Source organism: Triticum aestivum, chromosome 5A, assembly GCF_018294505.1.
Source record: "Triticum aestivum cultivar Chinese Spring chromosome 5A, IWGSC CS RefSeq v2.1, whole genome shotgun sequence".
Lineage (NCBI taxonomy): Eukaryota > Viridiplantae > Streptophyta > Magnoliopsida > Poales > Poaceae > Triticum > Triticum aestivum.
This window is the reverse complement of record NC_057806.1, coordinates 339,322,189-339,338,622: the sequence shown is the minus strand read 5'-3', so window position 1 is coordinate 339,338,622 and position 16,434 is coordinate 339,322,189. Positions and strand designations below refer to the sequence as shown.

The window sequence follows — 16,434 nt, the reverse complement described above, 5'->3', positions numbered from 1 at the left end:
CAGAAATTCAAAATTTTCCTACGTGTCACCAAGATCTATCTATGGAGAAACCAGCTACGAGTAGAAGGAGAGTGCATCTACATACCCTTGTAGATCGCTAAGCGGAAGCGTTCAAGTGAACGGGGTTGATGGAGTCGTACTCGTCGTGATTCAGATCACCGATGATCCTAGTGCCGAACGGACGGCACCTCCGCGTTCAACACACGTACAGCTCGACGATGTCTCCCATGCCTTGATCCAGCAAGGAGAGAGGGAGAGGTTGAGGAAGACTCCATCCAGCAGCAGCACAACGGCGTGGTGGTGATGGAGGAGCGTGGCAATCCTGCAGGGCTTCGCCAAGCACCTACGGGAGAGGAGGAGGTGTCACGGGAGGGAGGGAGGCGCCAAGGGCTCAGGTATGAATGCCCTCCCTCCCCTCCACTATATATAGGGGCAGGGGAGAGGGGGGAGGCGCAGCCTTGCCCCTTCCTCCAAGGAAGGGGTGCGGCTAAGAGGGGGGGAGGAGTCCATCCTCCCCAAGGCACCTCGGAGGTGCCTTCCCCCTTTAGGACTCTCCCCTTTTTCCTATATCTTGGCGCATGGGCCTCTAGGGGCTGGTGCCCTTGGCCCATGTAGGCCAAGGCGCACCCCCTACAGCCCATGTGCCCCCCCGGGGCAGGTGGCCCCACCCGGTGGGCCCCCGGGACCCTTCCGGTGGTCCCGGTACAATACCGATGACCCCGAAACTTGCCCCGATGGCCGAAACAGGACTTCATATATATAAATCTTTACCTCCGGACCATTCCGGAACTCCTCGTGACGTCCGGGATCTCATCCGGGACTCCGAACAACATTCAGTAACCACATACAAGCTTCCTTTATAACCCTAGCGTCATCGAACCTTAAGTGTGTAGACCCTACGGGTTCGGGAGACATGTAGTCATGACCGAGATGTTCTCCGGTCAATAACCAACAGCGGGATCTGGATACCCATGTTGGCTCCCACATGTTCCACGATGATCTCATCGGATGAACCACGATGTCAAGGACTCAATCAATCCCGTATACAATTCCCTTTGTCTAGCGGTATGGTACTTGCCCGAGATTCGATCGTCGGTATACCGATACCTTGTTCAATCTCGTTACCGGCAAGTCTCTTTACTCGTTCCGTAACACATCATCCCGTGATCAACCCCTTGGTCACATTGTGCACATTATGATGATGTCCTACCGAGTGGGCCCAGAGATACCTCTCCGTTTACACGGAGTGACAAAATCCCAATCTCGATTCGTGCCAACCCAACAGACACTTTCAGAGATACCCGTAGTGTACCTTTATAGCCACCCAGTTACGTTGTGACGTTTGGCACACCCAAAGCACTCCTACGGTATCCGGGAGTTGCACAATCTCATGGTCTAAGGAAATGATACTTGACATTAGAAAAGCTTTAGCATACGAACTACATGATCTTGTGCTAGGCTTAGGATTGGGTCTTGTCCATCACATCATTCTCATAATGATGTGATCCCGTTATCAACGACATCCAATGTCCATGGTTAGGAAACCGTAACCATCTATTGATTAACGAGCTAGTCAACTAGAGGCTTACTAGGGACATGGTGTTGTCTATGTATCCACACATGTATCTGAGTTTTCTATCAATACAATTCTAGCATGGATAATAAACGATTATCATGAACAAGGAAATATAATAATAATCAATTTATTATTGCCTCTAGGGCATATTTCCAACAGTCTCCCACTTGCACTAGAGTCAATAATCTAGTTCACATCGATATGTGATTAACACTCAAGGTCACATCCCCATGTGACTAACACCCAAAGAGTTCTGGGTTTGATCATGTTATGCTTGTGAGAGAGGTTATAGTCAACGGGTCTGAACCTTTCAGATCCGTGTGTGCTTTACAAATCTCTATGTCATCTCCTAGATGCAGCTACCACGTTCTATTTGGAGCTATTCCAAATAACTGTTCTACTTGGAGCTATTCTAAATTGTTGCTCCATTATACGTATCCGGTATCTCTACTCAGAGCTATCCGGATAGGTGTTAAGCTTGCATCGACGTAACCCTTTACGACGAACCCCTTTACCACCTCCATAATCGAGAAAATTCCTTAGTCCACTAGTTACTAAGGATAACTTTGACCGCTGTCCTGTGATCCATTCTTGGATCACTCTTGTACCCCTTGACTGACTTATGGTAAAGCACACTTCAGGTGCGGTACACAGCATAGCATACTGTAGAGCCTATGTCTTAAGCATAGGGGACGACCTTCGTTCCTTTCTCTCTATTCTGCCATGGTCAAGCTTTAAGTCTTAACTTCATACCTTACAACTCAGGCAAGAACTCCTTCTTTGACTGATCCATCTTGAACACCTTCAAGATCACGTCAAGGCATGTGCTCATTTGAAAGTACTATTAAGCGTTTTGATCTATCCTTATAGATCTTGATGCTCAATGTTCAAGTAGCTTAATCCAGGTTTTCCATTGAAAACACTTTCCAAATAACCCTATATGCTTTCCAGAAATCCTACGTCATTTCCGATCATTAATATGTCAACAACATACACTCATCAGAAATTCTATAGTGCTCCCACTCACTTCTTTGGAAATACAAGTTTCTCATAAACTTTGTATACACCCAAAATCTTTGATCATCATCAAAGCATACAATCCAACTCCGAGATGCTCACTCCAGTCCTCAGAAGGATTGCTGGAGCTTTGCATACTTATTAGCATATTTCAGGATAGACAAAACCTTCCGGTTGTATCACATACAACCTTTCCTCAAGAATCGTCGAGGAAACAATGTTTTGACATCCTATCTGCAAGATTTCATAAATAATGCAGTAATTGCTAATATAATTCCAACAGACTCTTAGCATCGCTACGAGTGAGAAAGTCTCATCGTAGTCAACTCCTTGAACTTGTCGAAAAACATCTTAACGACAAGTCGAGCTTTCTCAATGGTGACACTTACCATCATTGTCTGTCTTCCTTTCAAAAACCATATGTACCTAACAGCCTTACGACCATCAAGTAGTTCTTCCAAAGTCTACACTTTGTTTTCATACATGGATCCTCTCTCGGGTTTTATGGCCTTGAGCCATTTATCGGAATCCGGGCCCACCATCGCTTCTCCATAGCTCGTAGGTTCATTGTTGTCTAGCAACATGACTTCCAAGACAGGATTACGTACCACTCTGAAGTAGTACGCATCCTTGTCATCCCACGAGGTTTGGTAGTGACTCGATCCGAAGTTTCATGATCACTATCATAAGCTTCCACTTCAGTTGGTGTACGTGCCACAGGAACAACTTCCTGTGCCCTGCTACACACTTGTTGAAGTGACGGTTCAATAACCTCATCAAGTATCCACCATCCTCCCACTCAACTTTTCGAGAGAAACCTTTCCTCGAGAAAGGACCCGATTCTAGAAACAATTCATATTGCTTTCGGATCTGAATTAGGAGGTATACCCAACTGTTTTTGGGTGTCCTATGAAGATGCATTTTATCTGCTTTGGGTTCGAGCTTATCAACCTGAAACCTTTTCACATAAGCGTCGCAGCCCCAAACTTTCAAGAAACGGCAACTTAGGTTTCTCCAAACCATAGTTCATACGGTGTCGTCTCAACGAAATTATGTGGTGCCCTATTTAAAGTGAATGTGGTTGTCTCTAATGCCTAACCCATGAACGATAGTGGTAACTCGATAAGAGACATCATGGTATGCACCATATCCAATAGGGTGCAACTATGACGTTTGGACACACCATCACACTATAGTGTTCCAGGCTGTATCAGTTGTGAAACAATTTCCACAATGTCTTAATTCTGTGCCAAACTCGTGATTCAGATATTCATCTCTATGATCATATCATAGATCTTTTATCCTCTTGTCACGACGATCTTTCAACTTCACACTGAAATTACTTGAACCTTTCAATAATTCAGACTCGTGATTCATCAAGTAAATATACTCAACATCTACTCGAATCATCTGTGAAGTAAGAACATAACGATATTCACTGCATGCCTCAGCACTCATTGGACTGTACACATCAAAATGTGTTACTTCCAACAAGTTGCTATCTTGTTCCATCTTACTGAAAACGAGGCTTTTCAGTCATCTTGCACATGTGGTATGATTTGCATGTCCCAAGTGATTCAAAATCAAGTGAGTCAAAACGGTCCATTTGCATGGAGTTTCTTCATGCATATACACCAATAGACATGGTTCGCATGTCTCAAACTTTTCAAAAACGAGTGAGCCCAAAGATCCATCAATATGGAGCTTCTTCATGCGTTTTATACCGATATGACTTACGTGGCAGTGCCACAAGTAGGTGGTACTATCATTACTATCTTTTGGCATGAACATGTGTATCACTACGATCGAGATTTAATAAACCATTCATTTTAGGTGTAAGACCATTGAAGGTATTATTCAAATAAACAGAGTAACCATTATTCTCCTTAAATGAATAACCGTATTGCGATAGACGTAATCCAATCATGTCTATGCTCAACGCAAACACCAAATAACAATTATTTAGGTTTAACACCAATCTCTTTGGTAGAGGGAGCGTGCGATGCTTGATCATATCAAGCTTGGAAAAACTTCCAACACATATCGTTAGCTCACCTTTAGCTAGTCTCCGTTTATTCCGTAGCCTTTTGTTTCGAGTTATTAACACTTAGCAACCGAACCGGTATCTAATACCCTGCTGCTACTAGGAGTACTAGCAAAGTACACATTAACACAATGTATATCCAATATACTTCTATCGACCTTGCCAGCCTTCTTATCTACCAAGTATCTAGGGTAATTCTGCTCTAGTGGTTGTTCCCCTTATTACAGAAGCACTTAGTCTCGGGTTTGGGTTTTACCTTGGGTTTCTTCACTAGAGCAGCAGCTGATTTGCCGTTTCATGAAGTATCCCTTCTTGCCCTTGCCCTTCTTGAAACTAGTGGTTTCACCAACCATCAACAATTGATGCTCCTTCTTGATTTCTACTTTCGCGGTGTCAAACATCGCGAATACCTCAAGGATCATCATATCTATCCCTGATATGTTATAGTTCATCACGAAGCTCTAGCAGCTTGGTGGCAATGACTTTGGAGAAACATCACTATCTCATTTGGAAGATCAACTCCCACTCGATTCAAGTGATTGTTGTACTCAGACAATCTGAGCACAAGCTCAACAATTGAGCTTTTCTCCTTAGTTTACAGGTTAAGAAAGTCATCGGAGGTCTTATACCTCTTGACATGGGCACGAGCCTGAAATCCCAATTTCAGCCCTCAAAACATCTCATATGTTTCGCGACGTTTCAAAAAACGTCTTTGGTGCCTCAACTCTAAACCATTTAACTGAACTATCACGTAGTTATCAAAACGTGTATGTCAGATGTTCGCAACAACCACAGACAACGTTCGAGGTTCAGCACACTGAGCGGTGCATTAAGGACATAAGCCTTCTATGAAGCAATGAGGACAATCCTCAGTTTACGGACCTAGTCCGCATAATTGCTACTATCAACTTTCAACTAATTTTTCTCTAGGAACATATCTAAACAGTAGAACTATAGCGTGAGCTACGACATAATTTGCAAAAACCTTTTGACTATGTTCAGGATAATTAAGTTCATCTTATGAACTCCCACTCAGATAGACATCCCTCTAGTCATCTAAGTGATTACATGATCCGAGTCAAACTAGGACGTGTCCGATCATCACGTGAGACGGACTAGTCATCATCGGTGAACATCTTCATGTTGATCGTATCTTCTATACGACTCATGTTCGACCTTTCGGTCTCCGTGTTCCGAGGCCATGTCTGTACATGCTAGGCTCGTCAAGTCAACCTAAGTGTTTGCATGTGTTCCGAGGCCATGTCTGTACATGCTAGGCTCGTCAACACCCGTTGTATGTGAACGTCTGAATAAAACACCCGATCATCACGTGGTGTTTTGAAACAGCGAACTGTCGCAACGGTGCACAGTTAGGGGAGAACACTTCTTGAAATTGTTGTAAGGGATCATCTTATTTACTACCGTCGTTCTAAGCAAATAAGATGTATAAACATGATAAACATCACATGCAATCAAATAGTGACATGATATGGCCATCATCACTTTGCTCCTTTTGATCTCCATCTTCGGGGCTCCATGATCATCATCGTCACCGGCATGACACCATGATCTCCATCATCATGATCTCCATCATCGTGTCTTCATGAAGTTGCCTCGCCAACTATTACTTCTACTACTATGGCTAACGGTTAGCAATAAAGTAAAGTAATTACATGACGTTTAAGTTGACACGCAGGTCACAAATAAATAAAGACAACTCCTATGGCTCCTGCCGGTTGTCAAACTCATCGACATGCAAGTCGTGATTCCTATTACAAGAACATGATCAATCTCATACATCACATATATCATTCATCACATCCTTTTTGGACATATCACATCACATAGCATACCCTGCAAAAACAAGTTAGACGTCCTCTAATTGTTGTTTGCATGTTTTACGTGGCTGCTATGGGTTTCTAGCAAGAACGTTTCTTACCTACGCATGAACCACAACGTGATATGCCAATTGCTATTTACCCTTCATAAGGACCCTTTTCATCGAATCCGATCCGACTAAAGTGGGAGAGACAGACACCCGCCAGCCACCTTATGCAACTAGTGCATGTTTGTCGGTGGAACCGGTCTCACGTAAGCGTACGTGTAAGGTTGGTCCGGGCCGCTTCATCCCACGATGCCGCCGAATCAAGATAAGACTAGTAACGGCAAGCATATTGAACAATATCGACGCCCACAACTACTTTGTGTTCTACTCGTGCAAAGAATCTACGCAATAGACCTAGCTCATGATGCCACTGTTGGGGAACGTAGCAGAAATTCAAAATTTTCCTACGTGTCACCAAGATCTATCTATGGAGAAACCAGCTACGAGTAGAAGGAGAGTGCATCTACATACCCTTGTAGATCACTAAGCGGAAGCGTTCAAGTGAACGGGGTTGATGGAGTCGTACTCGTCGTGATTCAGATCACCGATGATCCTAGTGCCGAACGGACGGCACCTCCGCGTTCAACACACGTACAGCTCGACGATGTCTCCCACGCCTTAATCCAGCAAGGAGAGAGGGAGAGGTTGAAGAAGAATCCATCCAGCAGCAGCACAACGGCGTGGTGGTGATGGAGGAGCGTGGCAATCCTGCAGGGCTTCGCCAAGCACCTACGAGAGAGGAGGAGGTGTCACGGGAGGGAGGGAGGCGCCAAGGGCTCAGGTATGGATGCCCTCCCTCCCCTCCACTATATATAGGGGCAGGGGAGAGGGGGGAGGCGCAGCCTTGCCCCTTCCTCCAAGGAAGGGGTGCGGCTAAGAGGGGGGGAGGAGTCCATCCTCCCCAAGGCACCTCGCAGGTGCCTTCCCCCTTTAGGACTCTCCCCTTTTTCCTATATCTTGGCGCATGGGCCTCCAGGGGCTGGTGCCCTTGGCCCATGTAGGCCAAGGCGCACCCCCTACAGCCCATGTGGCCCCCCGGGGCAGGTGGCCCCACCCGGTGGGCCCCCGGGACCCTTTCGGTGGTCCCGGTACAATACCGATGACCCCGAAACTTGCCCCGATGGCCGAAACAGGACTTCCTATATATAAATCTTTACCTCCGGACCATTCCGGAACTCCTCGTGACGTCCGGGATCTCATCCGGGACTCCGAATAACATTCGGTAACCACATACAAGCTTCCTTTATAACCCTAGCGTCATCGAACCTTAAGTGTGTAGACCCTACGGGTTCGGGAGACATGTAGTCATGACCGAGATGTTCTCCGGTCAATAACCAACAGCGGGATCTGGATACCCATGTTGGCTCCCACATGTTCCACGATGATCTCATCGGATGAACCACGATGTCAAGGACTCAATCAATCCCGTATACAATTCCCTTTGTCTAGCGGTATGGTACTTGCCCGAGATTCGATCGTCGGTATACCGATACCTTGTTCAATCTCGTTACCGGCAAGTCTCTTTACTCGTTCCGTAACACATCATCCCATGATCAACCCCTTGGTCACATTGTGCACATTATGATGATGTCCTACCGAGTGGGCCCAGAGATACCTCTCCGTTTACACGGAGTGACAAAATCCCAATCTCGATTTGTGCCAACCCAACAGACACTTTCAGAGATACCCGTAGTGTACCTTTATAGCCACCCAGTTACGTTGTGACGTTTGGCACACCCAAAGCACTCCTACGGTATCCGGGAGTTGCACAATCTCATGGTCTAAGGAAATGATACTTGACATTAGAAAAGCTTTAGCATACGAACTACATGATCTTGTGCTAGGCTTAGGATTGGGTCTTGTCCATCACATCATTCTCCTAATGATGTGATCCCGTTATCAACGACATCCAATGTCCATGGTTAGGAAACCGTAACCATCTATTGATTAACGAGCTAGTCAACTAGAGGCTTACTAGGGACATGGTGTTGTCTATGTATCCACACATGTATCTGAGTTTCCTATCAATACAATTCTAGCATGGATAATAAACGATTATCATGAACAAGGAAATATAATAATAATCAATTTATTATTGCCTCTAGGGCATATTTCCAACACTTATATGCATTTATGTGCTATTTTATATGATTTTTGGGACTAACCTATTAACCCAGAGCCCAGTGCCAGTTTCTGTTTTTTCCTTGTTTTAGAGTATCGCAGAAAAGGAAAATCAAACGGAGTCCAATTGACCTGAAACTTCACGAAACTTATTTTTAGAAAGAAAGCAATACAGGAGACTTGGAGTGCATGTCGGGGGATCAACAAGGAAGCCACGAGGCAGGGGGGCGCGCCCACCCCCCTGGGCGCGCCCTCCACCCTCGTGGCTCCCCTGACGTACTTCTTCCTCTTATATATACCCATATACCCTAAAACGATCGGGGAGCACAATAGATCGGGAGTTCCGCCACCAGAAGCCTCCGTAGCCACCGAAAGCTAATTTAGACCCGTTCCGGCACCCTGCCGGAGGGGGCAATCCTTCTCCGGTGGCCATCTTCATCATCCCGGTGCTCTCCATGACGAGGAGAGAGTAGTTCTCCCTCGGGGCTGAGGGTATGTACCAGTAGCTATGTGTTTGATCTCTGTCTCTCGTGTTCTTGATTTGGCACGATCTTGATGTATCATGAGCTTTGCTACTATAGTTGGATCTTATGATGTTTCTCCCCCTCTACTCTCTTGTAATGGATTGAGTTTCCCCTTTGAAGTTATCTTATCGGATTGAGTCTTAAAAGATTTGAGAACACTTGATGTATGTCTTGCCGTGCGTATCTGTGGTGACAATGGGTTATCACGTGATTCACTTGATGTATGTTTTGGTGATCAACTTGCGGGTTCCGCCCATGAACCTATGCATAGGTGTTGGCGCACGTTTTCGTCGTGATTCTCCGGTAGGAACTTTGGGGCACTCTTTGAGGTTCTATGTGTTGGTTGAATAGATGAATCTGAGATTGTGTGATGCATATCGTATAATCATACCCACGGATACTTGAGGTGACATTGGAGTATCTAGGTGACATTAGAGTTTTGGTTGATTTGTGTCTTAAGGTGTTATTCTAGTACGAACTCTAGGGTTGTTTGTGACACCTATAGGAATAGCCCAACGGATTGATTGGAAAGAATAACTTTGAGGTGGTTTCGTACCCTACCATAATCTCTTCGTTTGCTCTCCGCTATTAGTGACTTTGGAGTGACTCTTTGTTGCATGTTGAGGGATAGTTATATGATCCAATTATGTTATTATTGTTGAGAGAACTTGCACTAGTTAAAGTATGAACCCTAGGCCTTGTTTCCTAGCATTGCAATACCGTTTGTAGTCACTTTTATCATTAGTTACCTTACTGTTTTTATATTTTCAGATTACAAAAACCTTTATCTATCATCCATATACTACTTGTATCACCATCTCTTCGCCGAACTAGTGCACCTATACAATTTACCATTGTATTAGGTGTGTTGGATACACAAGAGACTCTTTGTTATTTGGCTGCAGGGTTGCTTGAGAGAGACCATCTTCATCCTACACCTCCTATGGATTGATAAACCTTAGGTCATCCACTTGAGGGAAATTTGCTACTGTCCTACAAACCTCTGCACTTGGAGGCCCAATAACGTCTACAAGAAGAAGGTTGTGTAGTAGACATCATTACCTAAAAGCAGTTTTAGATGTGAGGAAAGAAGGTTTTAGGTAGCAAAATGGTTATGTTTTTCCTTGAGAACATTGGATGCTTGTAATTTGCTCTTTTTCTTCTCTACTCCACAATTGTATACACAACTATGCCTTTTTCTTCTCTACTTCACAATTGTATACATATTCAAACAACTATGACATGTAATAATTAAGAGTGTGTTTGGTTCTCCGCATGGATTTCGACACCTTTTACACGAAAATGGGCCAGTGGAGCCTGGTTAGGGGTGATACAACCTCTGGGTCATGTTCCGCACGTTGTTTGGTCCCATAAAGCCCCAAGATGTAGGAGAGCAGAAACACAAACACAATGTTGGTTGCATGTATGTGCTCCGTAGATGCAACATGCCGCTGTTTAGTTACGTGTTGACGTAGGTGTGGTAACCCCTTCTTCGAGTGGTGAGGTTAATAACACACAATCATATTGGCACAAAAGCAAAAATACAAAAAAAGATTAAACCACGTTGCTAAAGAAAGCATATGCATTACTGAAGTTGAAGTAGCACATAAACATTATTGTAGAAACATCAACATTAAAACCACAAGGCTAACGGACCAAGATTATAAAGTCTTCACTCATCAACCATGGAAAAGGTTGGCTTGTGCTCACCACACTTGATGACTACCTCTACATAAGAACGTTCAAAGACGGTGACTCTGAAAGCACCCTGGCTCAGGACCTTGAAAGTCAAGAAGTAAACGATCTGCAGGTGGTGAGCAATGGCAAAGCCTGACCACCCTTCATCCATGGTAACCCTATAGTTGACATCTCGAAGCCTGAACTGCTAGTTGCAGCCATTGTTCATGTCCAAAACGCTATATTGTAGGATGGTGCCCAGGTGCTAACAAAAAGGCATTGATGATGAGAAGTAAATCCAACACAGGTGCTAAGAGCACTGTGCAGAAGTGGGTTCGAGTTACTTTCCTCATGGAAGTGACCAACCTTCGTTAGCCTCCACCTCTGCCTCTTGGAGTCGTTGCCTTCTTCTGCATCCTTCGAGCAGCTAGCATCACCAGCTTTGCCAAGGACCAACTTACCGGCACAACACTGCAATGAAGAACATAGGCACGACACAATACCACATGTGAATGCATGTGACGTGCATTGAGTTGTGTAGGATCATAGCAGTGTGCATGTGAATGGTGATGTGTAGGATCATAGCAATGAGCATGTCAATGGTGATGTGCACTGAGTTGTATAGGATCATAGCAATATGCATATCAATGGTGACGATCTTGTCGAAGGGGAGAGCTGGTACAAGGATTGGAACTATAATGTGTAGAACCAACCCTCCTACCAACAATCACCCTAATACATGGGCCGCGCAACAATGAAGATCATTGCCCAACCCAATACCGCAAAATGACCCCCCCCCCCCCCCCCAATCTGACCCAACCCCTAAACTGACACCCAAATCGAGCCCTATAGAATCCTAAATTGAACCATATAGGACAGGGAAGGACTTACTCCCAATGGCCTTAGATCCGCACCACTTAACATCTTTCTCCCCCACCATGACATTGTCGAAGTTCATTGTCCCTGAGGTCTAAGTGCTTTAACATCTTTAGATTGTCATCCTCCCAAGATCCGGCCGTCACCGATGAACTACTGGTTTCAGCCATGACTAGGGTTCCGCCTCGACGCTTACGAGACCACACTGCCCGGACCACCGCCTAGAGGCAGCATGGGCGAGAAGATGGTAGATATAACGTTGAACTCTCACCGAGGATCAAGATCGCCGCCGGAGTACTAAAACCCTAACGTAGAGGGTAAAACAATTGGAAAAAATAAATTCAAGTTACTACTTTGAAATAAAATCACGACACTTGTCTTGGATCGGAGTATTTCCGAATCGTAATTTTTTTAGGCAAATTTCTGAATCATCATTCTTTTTAGGGCTTTCCGAATCATCATTTGTGCACGTGAAGTAGGCCGGCCCACAGGAGCTGAAAAGGCCCCGAACTACAGCCCGTAATTGCTGGAGCGCCGGGCGGTAACCCAAAGCGAGTCCCTCCTCCCCTTTTTAAGCCGCCAGAGAAGGAGGCACCGCCGCCGCTCGCCACCATCCCCGACCACGCCCCGTCCCTGCGCCGCTCCGCAGACGGCGGCCGTGCTATCCATCGTCGTGTTGCCGGGCCGCCTCCCTCCTGATTCTATCAATCCCTCCCCATGGCGTTCTGGGGTAAGCCACGCCTCTCCCTTCCCCATACCAATACCTTTTCTGGGGCCGTTTGCGTATTGTTCTTGGTAATAATCACGAAACATCTGCTATGATATGATTTGTGCAGGCGTGGAGGTGAAGCCCGGGAAGCCGTACACCCACAGCTACAACCCTTCCCATGGCCGTCTCCGCATTTGCCAGGTTGCCCGCACTCCTCTTTTTTTTTAAAAAAAAAACTTAAGGTCATGTTTTGTTCGACAGTATCAGGTTCATGTTTTGTTTGACAGTATCAAGATCACAGGGTTATTAAAATAGGGTTGTGGTTCGAATTCGATTAGTACCTCACAATTCTTTTTCATTCTAATCTAATTATGGATGCATGACGTTCCTTTCTGAAATATGAAAATGCTGGTTCCTAAAGCTATCTTCGCATATGATCTGATACTCCATTAGATTGCATCTGTGCAAGTTTGGAAATTTGTTTGCCTACCACTATGGTACGCTGCCATGCCATGAGTGTATCCTGTCTTAGTGGGTGAAGAAGGGGGGGAGCATAAAGTCGTTTGAGCCTATCTTAATTTGAGCATTGCTTAGACCTACTGGATTGTTTGCTCCGCTGTCCTTCCAACAGGTATTTGCGGGCATGATATTAATTTTTATGATGGTTTTCAGGCCACATTGGGCAGCTGCGATGCTGCTACAAGGACAGTGGTGCAATGCATTGTGGGCAACAAGAAACCCATCATACTTTGTAGTTTGAATCCTAAATTGGCTGAGATGTGCCATCTCGAGATTGAGTTGGAGGAGGTCGACGAGGTTCTGTTTTCAGTACTTGGCCAGAGTTCTGTGCATCTCTCAGGATATTACCTCCGGCCAGGCAGTAGGGGCAATGCAGGGGATGAAGACTCGTATCCTTTTTGAAAGTTTCATCGTGCCACTTGTTTCACTTTTCTGTAGTGTTTCAGACTTGAGTTTACTCCTGACCTTGTAACTAGAGAATCTTATGGAGAGGATGTTGGAGAGTCTGATACAGACCAAGACTATGAAGGGAGTGAGGACAGTTATGAATCTGACTTCATTGATGATGGTGACAATGAAGTACCCGAGGACAGTGATGTTTCTGATTCTATGGATGATGGTGATGTATGCTCAACCCCCGATCACCGCAAGCAAGGTAAAATTGAATTATCGGGCAATGAATTACTTGGCATTTCTTTTATACACATATGCTTGTTTTCCATATTCTTCTAGGATAGTAGGATACCCTTTAAATGATACGTAATGATGTTTCTGAAGTCTGGACTTTGATCATAGCACATTTGTTGTTCATGACTAAGAACTAGAACGAATGGGACTTGTGAGTAATTTGTTTTCTACTTTTGATTTGGTTCCCAATTATTTATTTGTTTTGCACGACACATTGCCACCATTACACTATAGTGGAGATGACATAAGGTCCGCATGATTGTTCGATCCCTTCTCTCTTTCTTTTGCAGAAATTAGTAATTTTGCACGTGCATTGCACGTTAATATTAGGAAGTATATTAATTGTGTTGTATATTAATATTAGTCAAGATATAAATTGCATGTTAATATTAGGTATGATATAATTACTTGGTTAATGTTAACGTTGATATTAGGCATGCCATTAATTAGTGGAGGGTGCTAAATGTGTTTAACGCTAAATTGAACCAGTGAGATTTGTTGGATACACTCAACTCGCTCTTCTTATAGAGGTATAGATTCAATTAGCATGTCTATTTAACTATTTTGTAACAAGTCTCCCTACAGCTAGATTATTGCTATTTTTTATTCTGTACGCATCGCCTGTATTTATGTTCACACATTGCCATTGGATGCTGCTACTGCTGTCTAATTCGTATCTCCTTAAATTTCGATCGCAGTGATTGCTAACACATTCTAATATTTGTTACATAGATTCTGAAAAGCATGCTCGTAAGGTTAAAAGACAGCGGCGCTTAAAGAAGAAGCAACAAGTTGACAGCTCCGCTGACAAGATTGCTGATTCTCCATCAAAGCCTGCTGCCAGGCGCAAACGTGGCTCAATATTTGATAGTGCCAGTGAAGATGAGGACTTTTTGGCCCAGAGTGAAGAAAACTTGCCTACGCCTGTTTCCTTGGCTAAGAAAACTAATGGTAAAGTTTCAGAGGAAAACAAACCTGGAAATGTTACGTCGAATGATGAAGCCAAAAAACGGAGTAAAAGTGATAAGAAAAGAAAAAGTGATGCCATCAATGAGGATCCTGCATCTCCAATGTATATCTCTGCTTCCTGTTTAGTTGCATATATGTTTCGATTGTGTTTGGTGAACACTAATCCGTACCTTGTTGTGTGACCTGAGCAGGGATGTAACAGAGATCAATGGATCATCGGTTCCAAAACAGGAAGCTGAAATAAAAAAGAAATCCAAGAAAAAGAAGAAAACTCTAGAGGCAGAAGATGGAAAGCATTCAAACAACATAAGAACATTGGAAGATGGGCTGGTCATAGAAGATCTGTCAGCAGGAAACCAAGATGCCAAAGTGGCTTCAGAGGGCAACAAGGTATCCGCAAGCTTTGTTTTCTGAGCTCTCCATATAGTATGCTTGTAGTTCATGAAAGGAATCGCACATTTCATATCGGTGTGCTTGGCTAGGGCTCTGGCCATGATTAGAGATAAGAACTGAAAAGAAGAAACAACGATGAATGCTGACTTAGTATGCATTCAGTACTTGAAAATTTACATGCCTGAAACACACTGGCCCGAAAGAAGAAATGTAAACATGTCCACTTTACTTGTGCAGGTTTATATCAATTATGTTGGCAAGCTGCAGGATGGAAAAACTGTTCATTCTAATGGCGAGGAAAAGCCCTACAAGTTTAAGCTTGGTAAATTTTGACAAACGCCTTCGGCTTATCTTACCATACCATGCTTGGGTTTGTCATTCAGAATGCATGTTGTGCTTACTGCAGGTTCTGAGAAAGTGATGCGTGGATGGAACCTCGGTATTACTGGTAAAACTACCTTGGAGCTCGCTGTTTTGTATATGCTTTGAGTCATTTCTTCGACCATGGTTTACAGTTTATGCTATTCACCGCAGGTATGTGCGTTGGAGAGAAGAGGAGGCTAACCATTCCCCCATCCCTGTGGTAAGGCATTGTGCATTTGTTTACACTTTCCATCTTCCTATTATATGTATATATACTCTATAAATGACACCTTTGCTCTGCTTTTGGACCACATTTATTCTTCAGCGACAATGGTGGTAAATTGGTCGTAGAATTGCCCAAAGATTCAACAATCATCTATGAAGTGGAGTTGGTGAAAGTCCGGTGAAACGCGCAAGCTTCTCGTTCCTGTTTTACGCCGAAGGCCGGAGCATGGATTTTTGTCGAGCTACAGATGGAGATTGTGTGGTTTGTTCCGCATAGGCTATGTGTTTTGTTCCGCAGAACTGTTGTGTGGGCGAAGAGTATTAAGAATTTGATGAGCATTCGAGTTAGCAAAAAGAGATGCTTTATATATCCTGTGTACTGAACTGGACGAGACGGTGGTCAGTGAGTTTAAGGTCTGGTGGAGACTAGCACCCTGGTCAGTTTGTGGGATGTTTCCGTGCAATTCTGTCGAATGTGAGAATTCCATCTGGTTCCTGTCGATGCAACATTCCTGTCAATTCTGTCATCAGTATGTCAGTGGGTGGAAACCGATTGTTTGCTCCGGCCAGCTATGTGCCCTGGACTTTTACCAGTTCTCCGGCACGGTGCGTTTCTTCTCCCAGGGAGCCTGAGCAGTGCCGTCGGTGGCTCTCGTTTCATTCCCTCGCTCGAGAGGTCTTCCTGTAAACCTAGCCGCCGCCACCTCCACCATAGATCGGTTCCCCCCTCCTCTGGCCGGCCTCGTCGGCGTCGGGAGGGGTGGGGAACCCGATCTACGAGTGGAGTTCTCGATAATAGTCATGTTTTCACTAGATAGGTTTAGGGTTTTGGTAGCTGTATTCTTCTTC

The 16,434-nt window shown here is 44.6% G+C and overlaps 1 protein-coding gene across 1 annotated transcript; it reads left to right on the top strand.

The window, feature by feature from the left end:
• Positions 1-12,237: 12,237 nt before the first annotated feature.
• On the top strand, positions 12,238-16,094 carry LOC123103272 (peptidyl-prolyl cis-trans isomerase FKBP43). Its single transcript, XM_044524802.1, has 10 exons — positions 12,238-12,450; positions 12,557-12,630; positions 13,102-13,337; positions 13,425-13,603; positions 14,368-14,707; positions 14,796-14,994; positions 15,235-15,319; positions 15,404-15,445; positions 15,532-15,580; positions 15,686-16,094. Exons 1-10 carry the CDS (start codon positions 12,438-12,440, stop codon positions 15,765-15,767), a joined length of 1,299 nt encoding a protein of 432 aa, XP_044380737.1. The 5' UTR covers positions 12,238-12,437; the 3' UTR covers positions 15,768-16,094.
• The last annotated feature ends 340 nt before the right edge of the window (positions 16,095-16,434 follow it).

What these genes read in the sequence shown, in the direction of transcription:
- LOC123103272 (XM_044524802.1), top strand. An exon ending in GCCGTCTCCGCATTTGCCAG is followed by an intron (nt 12,631 to 13,101) that starts GTTGCCCGCACT and finishes GATGGTTTTCAG; the next exon opens with GCCACATTGGGCAGCTGCGA. An exon ending in GCCCTACAAGTTTAAGCTTG is followed by an intron (nt 15,320 to 15,403) that starts GTAAATTTTGAC and finishes TGCTTACTGCAG; the next exon opens with GTTCTGAGAAAGTGATGCGT.